This window comes from Centruroides sculpturatus, unplaced genomic scaffold (genome assembly GCF_000671375.1).
Source record: "Centruroides sculpturatus isolate CEXI.00-Female unplaced genomic scaffold, Cexi_2.0 scaffold983, whole genome shotgun sequence".
Lineage (NCBI taxonomy): Eukaryota > Metazoa > Arthropoda > Arachnida > Scorpiones > Buthidae > Centruroides > Centruroides sculpturatus.
Genome location: NW_019385180.1, coordinates 18,255 through 37,236, shown reverse-complemented (window position 1 = coordinate 37,236; position 18,982 = coordinate 18,255). Strand labels below are relative to the sequence as shown.

General features: G+C 26.5%; 1 protein-coding gene across 1 annotated transcript in view; it reads right to left on the bottom strand.

Moving 5' to 3' along the window:
• The window catches only part of LOC111635824 (kinesin-like protein KIF16B), a gene marked incomplete at its 5' end in the record, with an annotated part of 47,335 nt that overhangs the window by 25,506 nt on the left and 2,847 nt on the right, over positions 1-18,982 (bottom strand). The window contains 23 exons of the mRNA XM_023380926.1: positions 1,232-1,764; positions 1,840-1,965; positions 2,037-2,150; positions 3,850-4,003; positions 4,066-4,119; positions 6,539-6,624; positions 6,709-6,797; positions 8,723-8,860; positions 8,929-8,980; positions 9,055-9,177; positions 9,264-9,323; positions 9,455-9,505; positions 9,582-9,653; positions 9,756-9,853; positions 9,930-10,046; positions 10,117-10,217; positions 13,752-13,819; positions 13,905-13,977; positions 16,628-16,697; positions 16,814-16,920; positions 17,794-17,855; positions 17,950-17,982; positions 18,760-18,876. Coding sequence (XP_023236694.1) covers positions 1,232-1,764; positions 1,840-1,965; positions 2,037-2,150; positions 3,850-4,003; positions 4,066-4,119; positions 6,539-6,624; positions 6,709-6,797; positions 8,723-8,860; positions 8,929-8,980; positions 9,055-9,177; positions 9,264-9,323; positions 9,455-9,505; positions 9,582-9,653; positions 9,756-9,853; positions 9,930-10,046; positions 10,117-10,217; positions 13,752-13,819; positions 13,905-13,977; positions 16,628-16,697; positions 16,814-16,920; positions 17,794-17,855; positions 17,950-17,982; positions 18,760-18,876 — 2,498 coding nt within the window. The remainder of the gene's footprint in view (positions 1-1,231; positions 1,765-1,839; positions 1,966-2,036; positions 2,151-3,849; positions 4,004-4,065; positions 4,120-6,538; positions 6,625-6,708; positions 6,798-8,722; positions 8,861-8,928; positions 8,981-9,054; positions 9,178-9,263; positions 9,324-9,454; positions 9,506-9,581; positions 9,654-9,755; positions 9,854-9,929; positions 10,047-10,116; positions 10,218-13,751; positions 13,820-13,904; positions 13,978-16,627; positions 16,698-16,813; positions 16,921-17,793; positions 17,856-17,949; positions 17,983-18,759; positions 18,877-18,982) is intronic.

The window sequence follows — 18,982 nt, the reverse complement described above, 5'->3', positions numbered from 1 at the left end:
GTAATGTCTTTGAATCATACAGGTATGCCTGGTATTCAAAGACCTCCAAACAAAAGGTACATTGAAAATTCGGAACACAGCAAGCCACTGCAAGCCTTTTTTATAGGATACCGGAGTAGCGATTAATGAGCTTTCTGGTGACATTACCTGGTGTACAATTGGGCCACAACTGTAATCATTTACATACCTATATGAGGCATAGGGATATGTTGTGTTTTGCAGTAATTGCATAATTCTATCTGTTGTGTAACTTTCTGTTAAATTATTTTATTACAAACCTCATTGGACTGTAATTTGAAAAAAACTGTAGACCTATAAATTCCCACTGTTATCTGTCTGTCTTTTCTTAATCTCAAAAATGGAGTTAGACAGATGAAAGATGAGATCAGATATGGAAACCTTAGGGTAGGAGGCACTAATTAACTATATACGAACTTCCAATGCAAATTGGAAGTCGTTATTTCAATTCAAAAATTTTTCCCTGAAAGGTGTTAGACAGATGACTGACACAACTCTATTGTTAAAGGAAAAGTACGATGGGCAAGCCACTACTAATTTGAGTTGGGGAGCATATATTTTAAGTTAAATAAATAGCAATCAATAAAACAAAATTCTAAAAATATTTTTAATATATAAGCAAATTAAATAAATATTTCTAAATTTCTAACTGAATTAAAAAAAGAAACAGAATTAAAATAAATACTGATACTGACTCATTCTACATATTGAGTATGTTTGTATTATATATATATATATATAATACAAACATACTCAATTCAAGAATGCATGTATTATATTTTCCTTTATACAGTATATATAAAATTGTAATACATTACATGCAGGCATATTTAAGTACAAGTCATTCACAGTCCAAATCAATTAATTCCATTAGTAAATCCTTGATATAATCGTTATTATTTTTACATTGTCAGGTAACTAACTTTATATATCATTAAACCTTAAAGCATAGCTTTAATGTAACAATTAAATAAACATTGTAGAATGTATTTTTATAAGTTTAAAAAAGAATGCACAGTACATTATCAATTTTTCTACTTTTCATTTTGTGGAGTTAATCAATTTGGAAAGTGAGCAGCTCATATATACATTATAGATGATTTTTCATTTCATTCTGAAATGAACATTTTGGTTTATATTGTATGTTAATAGAATATAACTATATATAAATTTTAAATTTCTGTATACTTTTAGATCTGTTTAAAAAATTTACCTTTCAGTTCTTGGATTTTTTGAACAATTTGATGGATTATTCATGTTTGGGTTTTCAAATGAGTTTTCTGGATTGGTTCCATCACAAAATTTTTTAACAGGTTTAGTTCTATTAGAATTTGGAAATTTATTAAAATATTTTTCAAGTTTTTCTAGTATTTCTAATTTTTTTCCAAAAATCTGTTCAAAGTTTTGTTCTTTCTGACACAACGATTCTTTATTGTGTAAATATTCTTGATCTTCAACTAAATCTGATGAATCATCATTTGCTTTGGCAAGTAATAATTCTCTACTTTCCTTCAAAATTTCATTTTCTTTCTGTATTTTTTCTCTAATGGAATTCCTATTACTCAATATATTTTCTTTAACTTTACAAAAAATTTCACTCATTGAAGATTCATTTGCAAATTGAAATGAATCTGACAATAATTTAAAAACTTCATTTAATTCTGACTGATTTGTTTCAATTCCTTCAATACAAAATTTATCAAGTTCTTTACTAATATCCTCCAATTCTTGTACTTGTTGTTTTAACTGGAATTAAGACAAATAATTTGTAAAAACTAATTATAAATTATATAAATTATGTTAAAAGTTTCTTTATCTTACATGATTTATTGACTGATTTTCAGGATATGAATTTAAGGATTCATTTTTCAACGTAACTAAATTTTCCAATTCCTTAATTATTATATTTTTTTTCTGTTGTACTCTAAATAATTCTTGTTTTGATTCCTTAGGAGAATAAACAAATCTAATTTATAATTTAAATTACTGTATATTAATACACGATATTAAAAAGTCACCTGTAATGCTAATGCTCCATTTTTTTCTTTTTCATTATATTCTTTAAGTTGTTTTTCAATATTTTGACAACATTGTTCTAATTTTGCTTGTTCTTCTAGTGCTAATTTTTGAGCCTATTTAAAGTTAAAATAAAAATAATTAAATTTCTTTAACTAGTTATTAATTACATATAAGGTTAAAGAGGTTTTGAATAATTTTAAATAAGGAGTGTGTGAAGAATATTAACTAGTAAAAGAATTATTGAAAATTTATATATATATATACACGGGACATTCCAATTTTCAACGCTGACTCAGCGCTGATCTCAACATTCGTTCCTTTTTTCAACGTTGAGGTAGCGCTGTTGTCAGCGCTGACTCAACACACTCAGCACTCAACAAATATGTTGACTGCTACTTTCCAATGAATTGTGGGTAATTGGTAAGACATTTGAATGGAATCCATCTTGCTGAGAATGGAATTATGGGAACTAAGCACTTCGTACTCGAGTTGGAACGTCGTTGATGATGTCAAATTGTTGACTTCAACACTCAACACTCGTGTTGAAAATTGGAATGTCCCGATAGATATAAATTTGTCGTTAATCCGGAATCAGTGGAGACACTCAGATGAAACACATTGTACTGGTTAAGGTATCTTCGTTTAATCAAGTAATTAATGTACAAATGAGTCTTTCAATACGTTTCTATATTCAACGGTTGACTCAACAGTGAATTTTCCGTTGAGTCCCTCCATTGAACGATCTGACGTCACGTTTTGCAGAAAAAAGAAACGCTTTTGTTGAGAGGTTGCTTTTCAAGATGGCTGACTTAAGTAACATGCTAAATAATTAAAGTAACTTGCTTAACCATTATTTGAATAAATCCTTTTATTCAAATGAACCCATATCTGTACCATTTTCTTGTATACTGGGTCTTTCTTTAATAATTTTAATTAATTTATTGAATATTTATATCATTAGGAAGACTTAGCGGGCCAAATATCGGTCGTAATCAATTTTGGACAAATGAAAAAAATCTTAATATTTCAATATTGACCAAATTATCCAACATAATCGTGCAATCACATGTTTTATCATATACAGATTGTTTGTTAATCTGTTTGCTATTACAGCATCCACAGCAGCGAATGGATAGTTTCTATAAGCGAAATTTACTTTTTCGTGGAAGCCGCCATGTTAGTTTGTTGAATACTCAACGGTCTTTCAGGTCGTTGAGGCCGTTGAGCTCAACAGTGAAACAGCGCTGACGTCACTAGTCTCAACGGAGAACTCAACGGTCCATTTAGAAACGTTGTTCTCTCACTGTTAAGTCAACTGTTGAATATAGAAACGTACGGTTTACATAATAGTAGGACGAACGTCCGTACGTGTCGACAGATAGTAGTCCGAACAAAGGAACAAGTAAAGACAAAGGGTCATAAAACGTTTTATTTGGTTATTGGGAAGGTCCCTCTAGTAGGTCAAATTTGTTTGCATCGAGAGTACCGACAAAATTTTCATTTATAGAACAAAAAGTAACAAAGTATAAATCAGATATATTATAAATGCTAATTTCACAGTTTAAGAAATTCTAAATTTTATAGAACACTATTATGATTTTCTTATAAATTTCTGTCTTTGTTTATCAATCAACTTAATATATACATATGTATTTTATGAATTTCTCTAGATTTGTTAAAAATAAAAAAAAACTTCTAGAGAACACTACATATACTAATGTGATCAGTGTTCAGAAATTTTGTTTGTTTAGCTTTTACTTTTTACTGAGAACAGCAGCAAAAACATAAAAGAGAATTAAAACTAATACTAACTATCTGTGCTTTCTGACAGATATCCTCATTTTCTTTCCTTATATGTTCTAACTCTCTAAGTTTTTTTTCAAGTTTGGCTTCAGTCTCCAATTGTTCTCTGCGCCTCCTTTCTTCTGCTTGACTGTGTTCTTTTTCTAGTTGTTCTATATGTTGCCTGTAATCATTTTTCAGTTGATGTAGCAAAATAATTTGAAATCATAACAAAAACAACAATACCTTTTCTTCTCTAATAGTTCCCAATCTTTTCCTTTTTGATATTCAATTTCTTGCCTAGAAAAAACATTTTAAAGGCATAAGGTTGATGACATTTTAGAGACACTATAGTAAAATAAGTAATTAATTACAAAAAAAATATATATGTTTCTTCATTACAGTTAGTTATATATTATAATATAAATAAGCATAGAAAACTATAATTTACAGTATTGTTTTTGCTGAAGATATATAAATTTTTATTAATGTTTTAAGAAATTTTCTACGTAGATTCCGAATCTGTTCAGACTATTAACCTTTCCCATATCATCTCATTTTATACATAATTTTGTATCTATATCTAATACAGGGTGTCCCAAAAGCTATTTACTCAAAGGTTGAAAAAATAAAATTAAAGACAAAGTCTGCCCAAAAGGGACCATTTATTTCTTGTGTTCCAGACTACACATTCATGGCGACAGACCTTCCTTTATAGGCTACATGCCACCAGAATTTAAAAAAGTCCTTTAAAAAACACAAATATATCCAATTAAAATTATAAAAAATTTTCTAAAAAGGAACTGGTGATATACAGATGTCTTGTTTTCCATCCATCCTATGGGATGTTTCTGCTTTTATCTACTGGAACAAGTGCTGGAAAATGCAATTTTGGAAACTTCCCCCTGGTGACAATACATTCAAATTTTTCTTTTGTAAATTTTTTTGTCCAATGGAGATTATTATTAATAAAATTAAAGACAAAGTCTGCCCAGCAAGACATCTGTATATCACCAGTTCCTTTTTATTATTTGGATATATTTGTGTTTTTTAAAGGACTTTTTTAAAATTCTGGTGGTATGTAGCCTATAAAGGAAGGTCTGTCACCATGAATGTGTAGTCTGGAACACAAGAAATAAATAGTGGTCCCTTTTGGGCAGACTTTGTCTTTAATTTTATTAATAATAATCTCCACTAGACAAAAAAAATTTACAGTTGAAAAAATAATTACAAGAGTCAGATTACAGGTACATAAATTTTAACTGTCCATACAACTTCAGCATACACAAGAATATTTGTGTTTTGCAACATGTGTTAGAAGTGCCTCCTCCAACCTGCAGGCACATGTTCACACAACAGCAATATTCCATGCTATATGTTGCAGCATTGATTGAAGCAGCCAAAAATGAAATTCCTCCATGTTCAATTTCAGTTCATCCAACATGTGGTGGTTGTTCTTGTAAACTCAGTTCTTCAGATGGCATCACAGAAAAAAAATCAAGTGGTATTAAGTCCAAAGAGTGAGATGGTGTTTTGCAAAAATCAAAAAAATCAGATCGCACTGCATAGGCTTGCTGGGTGCTAGTTCACCAGAAAATTTAGCATGCCAAATCTCCACCCACTTCAAATGAGATGTGCACTGAAAATATGCCTTGAGCAGTGTGATCCACTGGTCCTGATTAAGCCTAATCCTGCACTGTTGGTCAGAAACATGCGATTTCCTACCGTGCAGCTTAATCAAAATCATGTACAGTACATGGGTGCAGGGGAATTTTTCAATATGTTATATTTCATGTTGTAGCATCAATGCTTCATAGAGGGTGTTCCAATTTCTGTAAAAAAAATTCACAAACTCTGAATAAAGAGACTTTTGGGACACCCAAGTCCCTTTATTACCCCTATAATAGTGTCATTCACTATATAAAATGCTATACAAACATCAATCTTATGGTGCTGTTTCTACCTATTATAGGTAGGTAGAAAGATGGAGTTTTAACTGTTCCTACCAAACACATATTGAAAACTATTATTTTATCATAATTAAGCTGCCTACTTTTTACACTTTATGGTTTTTTTAAAATTTTTTAAATATCTTTTCTGTAATGTTAACTGTATGGTGGTACATCTATTTTACTGCTTCTTAACAGTTTAGAAAATACAAAGCAAAAATGTTAAGTAACATAAGTTTGCCATTTATAATGAAGCAAAGACATAGTGCATCTAGGTGGTAAACAAGCCAATGACATATTCTGTTTCATATAAAATAGACTGTCAATGATTTGCTTACTTAGCTGCTTGCCATCTTGATGTGTTCAGTACCCAATTATTAATTGTGATAGCAAAAGCTGAAATTAAGTCCAGGAACAAACTTTCAACCATGTTTGAATCTATTTGAATAACCAGTTTACTCATATGGGCAGCTTTTATTTATTTTTTCATACAGCATTTTATTTATTTTGTGCCCACAGGGCTCAAAGTTTTTTCAAAATCAAGTCCATTGTGATTTAGCCAGGTCCAGAATGGGGTGGCTGGATTTATGTTTTGAGCAATTCTTTACATCTGCATATTTGGAAAAACATATTACAATAGAAGACCAATTATAACTATAAACAATACTTTGAAAAATTCTAAAAATGAACTATTTTACAGTTTTACATTTTATATATCAAACTAATAAAACATAAATTATTTTACTGTTAAAAATAACATCTTTACTTACATGGGTGAATTCAGATTTTCTATGGATCTTGCTAAATCAGAAGCAGAACGACTGAGTAGAGAAAGACGAGATAAATTAAGTGAAGACTGAAATTTCAAATACCTTCATTCAGATTTTATAAGTAATATATTTATTTTATATATATAATGTATAAATAAATAATTGCTTACTCCTCTTTCTTTTTCTTTACGTAATCTTTCTACTTCAGCTGGGTCATTATATCTAAACATATTTGTCTTCCCCAAAAGAATAACACAACCTTTAAAAAAAATCTCAAATTTTTAGAAATTTAAAAATTTATTTTTCTAATTATTATAATAATTATAGTAGTAGCAGCAGTAGCAATAGTAAAATAATAAACTGAATTAAATTAACTGTTTAGCAAAATAACCTATTCAATTATGTACACATGCATTTAGGTATGCCTCTATCAATAGAAAACTGTACAGTACATAGATTCATAGAAGAAAGATTAAATTAAAAGATTAAGTCTGATGCAATTTCTGTAGAAATAACTTTTTTAATTCTAATAAGATTTGTTATTATTATAAATACTTAAAATTTGGCAAAAGATTTATTGTTTATATGAAATTATATATATAGTTTCAGATTTTTTACCATATACATAAAATGAAATATTTATACTTATTAATTATTTATAATTATTATTAAAGACCAATAATTTTTTATTTTATAATATTTTCATATACTTATAGATTATCATAATATACAGGGTCTTTGTAATTAAAATTCCATTTTGAAATGGCCATTAAAGGAAAACTACTGGATAAAATGTTATGAAACTTGGTAATTGTATAATTAGTAATTTTTAACCTTCTATTTAAATAATGTGTACTGTAATAATAAATAAAAATAATTGAAACATTTTTGTTTGAATTTTTAACTTACTTATAAGATACTTTTTAAAGTATAAAAATTATTTTTTTAAATTTAATACAAAGTTTTCAAATTATTCTAAAATGCTTCAAAAATAATTAATAAATGTTCAAAAAATAGCTTAACTTAATTACTTTAAAAGTTATTAAATTATTTTAAATGAACATAAATAAATAAATTATATATTTATTTGTTAAATATACAAATATACAACTAAATAAATTTGTTATTTCTATTGTTATAAAATAATAATAATACAGTAATGCCTTGTTTTACATTTCCTCATTTTATTAAGATTTACATTAATGAACAATTCAAAATCAATAGCAAAAAAATTAAAAACATGACAAAAGAAAGAAGGTGAAAGACAATATGTCAGCAATGTAATATTGTTGACATATTGTCTTTGACGAGTCCTAAAAAACAGACCTCTGTCATAAGTCTGGGACTATCTGTAAATATTTTATGCATTATCCTGTATAATACATAAACTAGGACGTTGTGCAACTTCATCATATTGCAATAGAATTGAGGCAGAGCTAGAAAGAAAGAAGTGATCCTTGCACTTATTAGGCACAGAGACAATCCTTGTATCTACATATGTGGCTAGAGCATTTGGAATGGAAACAAACTTAAATATGACACCTTTTGGATAAATCTTTTATTAGTATGTTACAAATTTAAAAATTATAAAGTCACCTTTTATTAATATGATGCATGTATATTTTATAATATAATTTTTCATACTCATGTGTGACAATTTTCTATGAATTTATAAGTTTGCCTACATAACAAGTTCGGAATTTTGGCACTCCATCGTCAGGGAGCACTGACATTGTCACTTTGACTCTGCTATATATTGAAAAAAGTCAAGGACTCTCATTACATTTTTGGATTCCTCATTGCAATTAATGGAAAATGGTAAAGCTTCATCAAAATCAGCCCATCAAATTTTGAGAACAAACTCAATTTTATAAGTCAATAGAAGACACACTAGTGACCTTGGAACATTGTTTGCAATTCACACAATACTGCTTTGTCACACACATATGTGCTACGACATTGTATCTCAAATGCAAAGTCATAAACCCCCATTTCTTATAAATGTTTTTGGATTTCTCATCACAATTAATGGAAAATGGCAATATTTAATCAAAATCGATCAAACAGATTTTGAGAATGAACACAATTCTGTAAGCCACTTAGAAGCTTCACTAATGCACCTCCTCAAATATATTGTATTATTTTTGGTCAATATTTTAAATAGTAACGTTAATATATATTTACCTTGAGATATACGAGTTGGTTTATCTATTAAAATTGTATTTACAAAACATTCAGATTTTCCTAATGGTATTAAGGTAGCTTTTCCATCTTGTAATTCAATAATGCAATGATCATCTTCAATTCCAACTCCATTCAATACTAAAAAAAATTGTAAATATTAAAAAAAAAAAAGTAATTTCACAACATGTCTAAAACAGAAAACTTACCTATATCTTTTTTCCCTGATGAATTTTCTGTTCCAATATAAGTTGTACCTTCCTATTACAGAACAAGTGTTTTTACATTTAATAATATGTTTTGTAAATAAAAAGAATTTATTTATTACAATTAACCTTTAAATGATAAAGCGTTATGCCTGTACTTAGTACATCATCATCAATACCAATAAGATGAGGTAATTCAGAATCTAACACCACTCCTTGTCCAGATTTTCGAAGCCCTAATGTTCTTTGCTCCTATGGTAAAAACATTTCCATTTAATTTTGAAAAATTAATATAATGTAAAAATAAAATTTATAAGTATATTTTTTAAAATATTTACTTTAAGAATTTTGTGTGTTTCTTTCCATCTTTCCGTCCATTCTTCCGTTAATACTTTTACCTACATAAAAAGTAATTTTTAACGTTTTATATATTATAATAAACACTATATATATAGTATTATGGAATGAGATAATATATAAATATCAAACTAATAAATAGTAGCTAAACAATAAAAATTTTATTACTCACTCTTGCTTCATTTTCATGTAATTTTTCTATCATCATAGGAGATGAATTAATCTGAAGATAATAATTTTCTTAATTAAAATTTGTTATTATTTATTCATACAGAAATGCAATAAAACAACGAACTTACACTATCTCCAAGAAGAGATTTTAAGTGAGCAATTTCATTGCGAAGTTCACGGATTAGTTTAACATTTGGATCCTAAATAAATATATCTCTCACAAATTGTAAAAATCTTAATCTAATTGTATATTAAAAATAAAAATATTCTAAGTGTATTTATATTATAAAAAAAAATCTTACTTCGTTAATTGTGGGTTTATTAATGATATTCTTAGCTCTGTTAGCATATCTTAAAGTACTCAAAGTTTCACCATAATTGCATTCAGCTGGTGAAATAGCTATAGAAGTAAATTTTTTTAAAAATTTATGTCTTGCTATTAATATCAACTATAGCCATTATAAATCTATTATTACCTGCTATCATAATTGTTTTGGAATTGCCACCTAAACTGTCTTTTAATAACCAAGTTAAAACTGAATCTCGATAGGGAATAAAAATTGTTTTCTTTGTTTGAGTACTTGACATATCAGCTAAAAAAATATTTTGTACAAAATTAATATAATAAAATGTTTGATTCAATTATTTATAAAATTAACTAACCAAGGGCAGAAATAACTGTTCCTAAGGTAACTAGTGATTTGTTAATATGACCTCCTTCTTTGAGTCTTTGACCTGTTGCACCAGTCACATCTGCTCTTTCACTAAAAAATACATTGTACAGTATAATTAAAATTTATTTTAAATATCATAATTAATAAATTAAATAATTATATTGTGATGAGCTTTTGTGAATTATATTACAAATATCTGTAATGAATAAATATAGATTTATTGCAATATTTATTTGCTAAATATTCTGCTTTTGAATTTTATATTTATATAAACAACAATAAAAAAGAAAAATATTCTTTCATAAGATTTATAGTTTTCCAAGAGAAAATTTCCATTATAAAAATAATCATATTATTACTTTTGTAATAGCTTCTTGTCTATCTAAAATTAATGGAAAAAAGCTATTTCAGCTTAATGGGAAAAAAAACCCACCCACCCACACCCACACACAATGACTTTCAAGAGTAATTATTATTTGAAATTTACAAAACATATTTAAACCTATTCAACTGTAAATTTTCTCATTAAAAAAAATCCTTTTTAAATAATAATTTCTTTTTTAATAGTAAGAAATAAATTTAAGATACATTAAACATTTTCCAAAGTGTGATCTATAATTTGCTACTTACAACTGTGGGGAGGGGGAAAAACACTAGTCTGAACTTAAAAATAAAAATACAAAATAACACAAAATAATAAATTTCTAATAAAATATATTTGTTATTTTAAACAATTATTTAAATTAACTATCATATTACATAATATTGAACAACAATCATGAATGAGATAAGATGTTAGTTGTAATTAATTATAATTATTGTAATTATTGCATTCACAATGTATTTATGCATTCAAGACAGGCTCAATAAAAATTTTAAACTACCGATTCACAAAAAGTTTGAGGAAAACTATTAAAATACTCCTGTTTTAATAAATTTTATAAAGTCTTCCTAAATGTTATCATCTTTGAATCAGTGATTATATCCTCCTCTGAACAACAAAAACTGTAATTGTACTTGTGAACTTCCAAATGTTTTTAAGCTTGAAAAAAATGTTATTGTTATGAGCAATACTTCTTGTCATAGTGTTAAAACAGAACAATATCTTGGAAGAAAGCTTATAACCAATTAACAACAGCAGTTAAAAATATTACAAATCAGAACAACACGCTGAAATCAGATTTATTAGTGTGATAAACTCAGTTAAACATTTACATGATAAATATAAAATTGATAAAATGGTAGAAAAATATAAACACTGCATTTCAAGGATTCCCCATATCATTGTCAGTTAAACCCATTGTAATGAAGTCAGATTAAGAATTTGTGGATCAAAATAATAATCATTTAAATTATGTGATATCGAAAAACTAACAAAACAAGCAGTTCAATTAATCACTATTGAAAACTGAAAAAACCTTGTTCAGTGTGTTGTAACCATGGAAAATTAAGTTCTGGAATATTTATATAGCAAATGACATATTAAGAATATTTAAGTTTTTTTATTAATTCAACTTCAGATTCCAATTAAGTGGAATAGAAGAGCTAAATAATTCTGAGTAAATATTTTTATCCTTCTTTAATTTAATTTCTATAGTCAACAAAAAATATAATTGAAATGAATTAAACTTTATTTATTGCGTATGTTTCTGATAATTTTTAGACACCAAAAACATCAAAAGTTATCATTTTAAAAAGTATGGAAGTTATTTGTTTAATTTAAAAAGAAAACACAAAAATAACACATATGAGATGATCAAAAATGCATCTAAAATAAAAATATTTAAAAAAAATACTTTTATTTAAAAAATTATTTTAAAATAAATCTTACAAATTTAAATTTTACAAAATGTTTATACTATTATGCATGTTTTAATTAGTTATGAGGACATATCTTCAATTTTCAAATAACTTTGTATATATTAATGTATACATATAGTGGCAAATTCAGATTATGATAAGAGCATAGTAAACAAATAAGCATATTGCAACTTTATATTCATATCTATGTGGATCAATTATCAGTCTCAAAAACTAATATATAAATGTTTAAAATTAGATGGCTAAAAGAAAGATAATTCAAACAATTAAAATAATAATAACAAAAATGACAGAAACATGCCCCAGTGCCTGTTCCCTACATCCCAACTGTATTCATAGTCGTCCTAACTATTAAAGACTGCTTTATAAACCTGTGTTCAAAGAATTGAAATGTTAAATATGATGCATTTACACATTATTAGCAAAGGAATAACTTACTGCTGATTGTTATTTAGTTTATTTACAATCAATTTATTGTTAACTGAAATAAACCATAGAAATGAATTTTATTCTTATAAAAAGGTAGATGGTATTGCTGTCTTGTAATAAATTTAATGTTCTAAATTAATTTTTTTATTAATAAATAATTAAGAAACATCTGAAATAACTGTAAATTCTGGTTGTTTGGTTTATTATAATTATAGAAATAAATAAAAAGGTTTATTATTCTAAAATAAATATTTTCAGATAATTTAACTTTGAATTGAATATTCTATCAAAATTGAATATTCTATCATTTAATTAATTATCCAAGAAAACTTGTTTAATTCATAGATCATTAGTAACATTGCATTAATACTTCAAATTATCTTTCCTAAACTGATTATAAGAATATATCAATACTTAATTAGTAGAAAATCATTTTTTATCTACTTCTCATAAAATGATTATAATAAAATATGCTTTATATTATATTTAATGATTAAAAATTTAGTATAAATAAATATAACTTGAATTATTTAAAATTTCAATTATAAAATAAAAGATTTATCTTAAACTTAAAATCTCTCCATTATACCTAACCCTCCTTTAGTCGAACAAAACTCATACCTTGAAATCTCTCTAACAGATGAAATTTCATGAAATCCTATTTTTATTACTGTATATTTGCACAGATAAGATGATAGTTGAATCATAAAAAAGAAAAAAAAAAGACCACCAAAATCCAGGGTCGTCTTATAGGACACATACAAAAAAAAATTAGATTGAAATTTATATAAATTAAAATCATTATAAAAAAATGGAAAACCCGTAATTATTTATGAGTAGAGAGTAGGGTATGTCCACAAAATAGAATAGCCCATATGAGGTTTACGTGAATAGTCAAGGTCATTACCCGAATGCCCAAATCAATGGGAATGTTTGCAACAGCATCAAGGCAGTGCTGCCAGATACAAGAAAATAAAATTTGTTCATTCAAAAAATTATGAATAGGACATAATTCTGTATATGCTATACAGTATTATTATCCAGATGATGATTGCTGATCTAAACTAAATTCATAGGCTGTTGATAGTTTGAGGGTTGTCTTATAAGACAGATATATGCTAAAACTATAAAACTTTGACAAAAATTTATACCTCATCTTATCTGTGCAAATTATAATTTTCTTAGAAATATTGTATATGCTTTTTCCCCAGAAAATGTTTAATTAAAATAAATATTAAGAATTATACATAGATTAACTAATGATTCAAAAACATTTTTATTATAATTAACAATTACTTTAATTCATTTGAAATTTCTGAAACAAAAAAAAAAAAACATTTAATATTTGTTATAAATTAAATAAATTATTAATACCTTCCAGCTAGATCAACTAAATTGACTTTACTCATGGTTTCACTTGGCATATCATGATTAAAATTTGCCTGAAAATGTATTGTTTATGTAAATGTTAAATTTTTATTTTTAATTAATCATTATTAAATGAAACACTTTAAATATCTCAAATACCTGAGAAAACGTTAGTGTAAAAATTGCATGTGATCTGCTACTGACATCATTCATTGTAGTTGCTGCTGTTGTCCTAAAATTTAAAAAACATTTCTTAATTTTAGCTTCATAAAAATATGCTAAAATAATCATAATACAAAACTCCATTTAAATCAATATAAATGTTATATTGGACATTTCCAAAAAATATTAGAAAAAATGCTTACTGAAACAGATATTTAATTACTATTATTTGCCATTATTTTCAGATTTTTGTCTAGCCAAATAATTTTGCAAATCTTTAGAACTAAAAATAAACTATTCTAACCTGATTTATGCTGCAAAACAAGTTTTATGAAATAAAATTTTTTTTGAATTAATGCAATTGCAGTTATGGTTTAGAATAGAGATAAAATGAAAAACATAATAAACTTTGTTAATTGCCATTTAATATCCAAACAAACATATCTGAGATGTAAAAAGATTTCATCAAGTAAAAATTTATGACAATTTAGACAACAATCAAAATTTTTCTTAGGAATTTTTCTTTGGTAAAAATCAGTCATCTAAATTGTCAAATTTTTACTTAGGATGTTTTTGTTTAACAATTGTATTATTATGTCAAGACAGATCGATCAGAGGTCACAGAGTGCCAACTAAATGCGTCGCCGATCAAATGCACTACCAACCAACGCTTTCAATAGGTTATTTAGAAAAAAATTAAAATAAAAAATTTTAATTTGCATAAATTTGAACTTTTTTAATTCTGAGTAACATTTTGAATAAAATTTGTTTGTTTCCATGCAATTTTATCTCTAGCATAAAATTAAGCTGTAAAACTAAATTAGCTCTTTGGAAAACCTGAACCTATCAACCTCACTGTTAATGAGTAAGGCTTTATTTTAAAATTTGAGTTTTCTGGATCCAGTAGTTCTCTACAAATGTTTGTAGTGCCAGATGAAGAAAAAGAAAGTACAGCTTTTTTGGACAAATTTTGCATTTTTCAATTGCTTATACTTCAGCTTATATACTTTATAGAAAATCTTGAAATTTTGCACACTAGCTAAGAAAACAATTTTCTTTCAAACAAGATATTCAGAATTACTATAGATGTTTGAGTGGTGGAGAAATTGACCCCTAAAAATTGATAACTCTGATTCCTGTATATGTAGTCACTCAGTGACTTTTTTACTTGGTGGGGAGTCACTGCACTGACTCCTAAAAAGGAAAGAATCAATTCACTAATAATATTAAATTTCCTCTGAAAATATTAGAAAAAACAAACAAATCAATAATGTCAGCTCACCATGGATTAATAATGATAGTGAGAATCCTTAACTTGTATTCCACTAACATTTGGTAGGTATCTTAATTGATTTGATTCCATTCCTTAAAAGAGTCATATGGAATATAGTCAATATTGCTCAAAGAATTTAATACTCCAACAACTATTGAATTCTTGATCAATACAGTAAATCACTACCATGCTCCATAAACTATTTCTTACTATATGTGTACGATTGTTGTCCTAAAATACTAAGTTGTGAAGTATTGTCCAATATTGTATTAGAAACCCATACATTTCTTTAGTTAAGACTGTTTTAATAGGAGGCCTTTTCCATTATGACACCATGTTTTTTAGAGAAAGCAGTTTTTTAATATAGTAAGCAAATCAACACCTTATTTAATTTTCCAGCATGAAGAGTTTGTATAAAAAATGTTTTTGGTTTATTTTATAAACCTGCTTCAAGTTTGAAATTATACAATTTGAAATTCCCAAATTAGAATTTCAAATTCAGATTTGAAAACATTCCAATTTGGCTTAAGTTATCAATATAATAATTATTCATTTGTATGAACTAGGTATCATTTGTTGGAATGATGGATTCTCTAATATTTTGAGAGGGAGGCATAGATACTGTTGAAATAGTCATGATATTAAGATCATAAATCATTTCAGAACTTTCAATTAAAAGTTTTTCAAATACAGTAGAACCTCGATTATCCGGATTTTCGATTATCCAAATTGTTCAAAATAAACAAAAATTTTAAGAATTTGCTGATTTGCACTTGGCGAATTATGATACTGTTTATGCACGTGATTGAATGAATAACTTTTCTTGTTTCAACATTGTCTCACCCAGCACAGTGGTTGTAAACTCTTAAATATATTTTGCGTCATAATAAAAATATAACTTAACATATGTATTTATAAATAATTTATATTCAAATTACATCATTTCTATGACCAAGGGCGGCGTATGGGCAACGTGGGCCAGCACCTATGTCTTGTGGTCCGAAGGGCCTCGTGCCTCGAAGGTTATGCATTACTTAAAAGCCGCGAACGCGACAAAAAAGTTTTAGTTGTCATAAAACGATAAATAGTTTGTTATTCATAAAAATACAGTTTCAACTGCTTTTTATTTTATAAAATACGTCTTCTTGTGCCACCAGAGGGCCTTTTAAACAATAGGTAGTCTGTTAGCGCTGGTCAGTAGTAGTCCAAATTCAATACAAACGTTTGTTTCTTGAAAATTTGGTCACGATTTAAATACAGTATTTATTTTTAATATTACCGATATGTCATCGAAAAGTGTGTTGTATTATCATTAAAAGATAAAGTATTTGTTTCGATTATCCGAATTTTTCCTTATCCAGACTACCTTCATTCCCAATTAGTCTGGATAATCGAGGTTCTACTGTATTTTAATTTAAAATTATTATATTTATAAACTTTTTTATACCTGTGAGAATTTCCTCTAGTCATTAATTCCTGTACATCAGAATAATCCATAACCAAATGCTTTGATAAATCTGTAACATTATACATATTAGAAATGATAAAAGAAATAGTAGTAATAATAAATAAATAAAATGTATCAATATATGAAAAATTCTAATAATAATAATAATTTTATTTTGATTTTCACCTTGAACATAAGGACCTAATTTAGGATGTTCTCTAACTCTTAAATTATGTTGAGATGTATTTTTTCTTAATAAATCTTTTACTCTTTCATTATAAATTTCTAAATAACTGAAAAATTCAAAAAATCAAAGTTAAACACATAAAGAATAACAATAAGTAAACAATCTTATTTTAGTTACAAAAAATATTTATCATCAACAATATCAGGTGAGCAAATGAAAGTGGAAATCACTAGTAGTACTGTGAGAAAGTTGGCAATGCTTAACTAACTCATCACTGTTATTTCATTATTATTGTTTAATTTATGTTTTGTGATAACCAAAAATAACTTATGCTAGAAAACAAATAATTTTCATAGTAGAAAGTTACATAATGAAGAAAGTTACTAAAAATTAAGATGGCAGTTTATGTAAAAATATCCCATATAATCTGCAATCAACAAAGATTTTAAGTTTACAAACTTTTTAATAGAAATGTGTGTATAACAAAAAAAAACAAAAAAGTTGTTATAACAAAAAGTTATCTGAGGAAGGGGTTCAAGGCTTTTGGGTATGCTTAGAAATGATCCAACAAATTTTTATGCTGTTCATCTCTAGAGCTTACAATTCTGTTTATACACCTACAAAAACAATCTATTTTTGACTTTATAAAGTGCTGTCCAAACTTATATATTTAGTGTTTCAAATGTTCTCTGTCAAATCCAAGCAAATAAATGTCCAAGATTTAAAATTTTTCTCAACACATATCAGGACATTAACAAACAGAGATAACCCACAGTGGCAAAGTCTGATTTGCAATGCCACCAAATTTCTTGCACTACTACTTGTAATTTTCCTTTTTGTTAGATCACTCAATATACTTTAGCATCATTTAAAAAATTATATAATGCATTTTATTAACTTGCATAAAGTTAAATTTTAAATAATTTTTGTAGAAAAAATGTAATATATTTTTAAAAAAATTATGTTATATTATCCATACCTAACTTCTGTTCGAAAAGTAGCTCCAATATTTCTATTTGTTTTCATTCTAGCAAATAAAGCCTTAAAATAAAAGTATAAACTATTAAATTACATTTAAAATTTTATCTTAATATTAACAATAAATGTTAATTTATAAAAAAATATATATATTTACTTGACATATTCTAGGAATCAGGCCTTCTGAATCCTGTAAATAAAAATTCTAGATTAAGTTTTACTTAAATTTTTTATATCAATTCTTTTATCATTTTTCCAAAATCAATTCTCTAAAATACTTTATTCAATTTACAAAACTGTAAAGCAAATCCAGTTATACTTAGTATAAACTCTTAATTCAAAACTAAAAAATCCAGCAATGAATTGTGTAACTTACCCAGCTGTTACAAGATTTTAATAATATAAAAGTTATTTTCAAGTAATCATTATACAAAGGCAAAGGGCTTAATTTTGAAGATGAAGATGAGTTCTTAAAAATATCATAAATGCCAATAACAAGTAAAATTTTCATTAAGTCTGACCCCACTCAAGATATGACATATAACCCCTCTCTATTTCTCCACCTCCTTGATCCTTAACCACTAAAATTTAATAGCATCAATGCCTCTTATACACAAGCTACTGTACCAAATTTTATTAATTTATCATTAACATATGCTGAGATATTAAAATGAAATAGATGTCAACACATACAACTTTTTCCCATTTTTTGAGTTCAGTAGATTTTCAAAAAACCCAGAAGGTCAAATGTGACAATTCCAATACTTTCCCTTGTTACATGTACATTACAGCCAGGAGAGTAAAATGAAAGCAGAAACAGAAATTATTTGTTTTATCTTCTGCTTGATTGATTGATTAGTCTTTGTAAAATACCAACATATTAAAAAATTATATTAATCATTGTGATAAAAGTAATAAAGTAGTCTCTACTCTAAATTTATTTAATATGTAACAAAAGAATAATTACTGGTGTTCCCATCATTGTATATGTTTTTCCAGATCCAGTCTGACCATAGGCAAAAATGCATGCATTATATCCTTCAAATGCACTTTCAACAACTTCTTGTCCTAAATCTTGAAATACCTATAAATATAATTTAAAAATTAAAATGTACACATTTTCTACATAATAAAGTTAATATATATATATATATATATATAATAATTAATATTAATATAATAATATAATA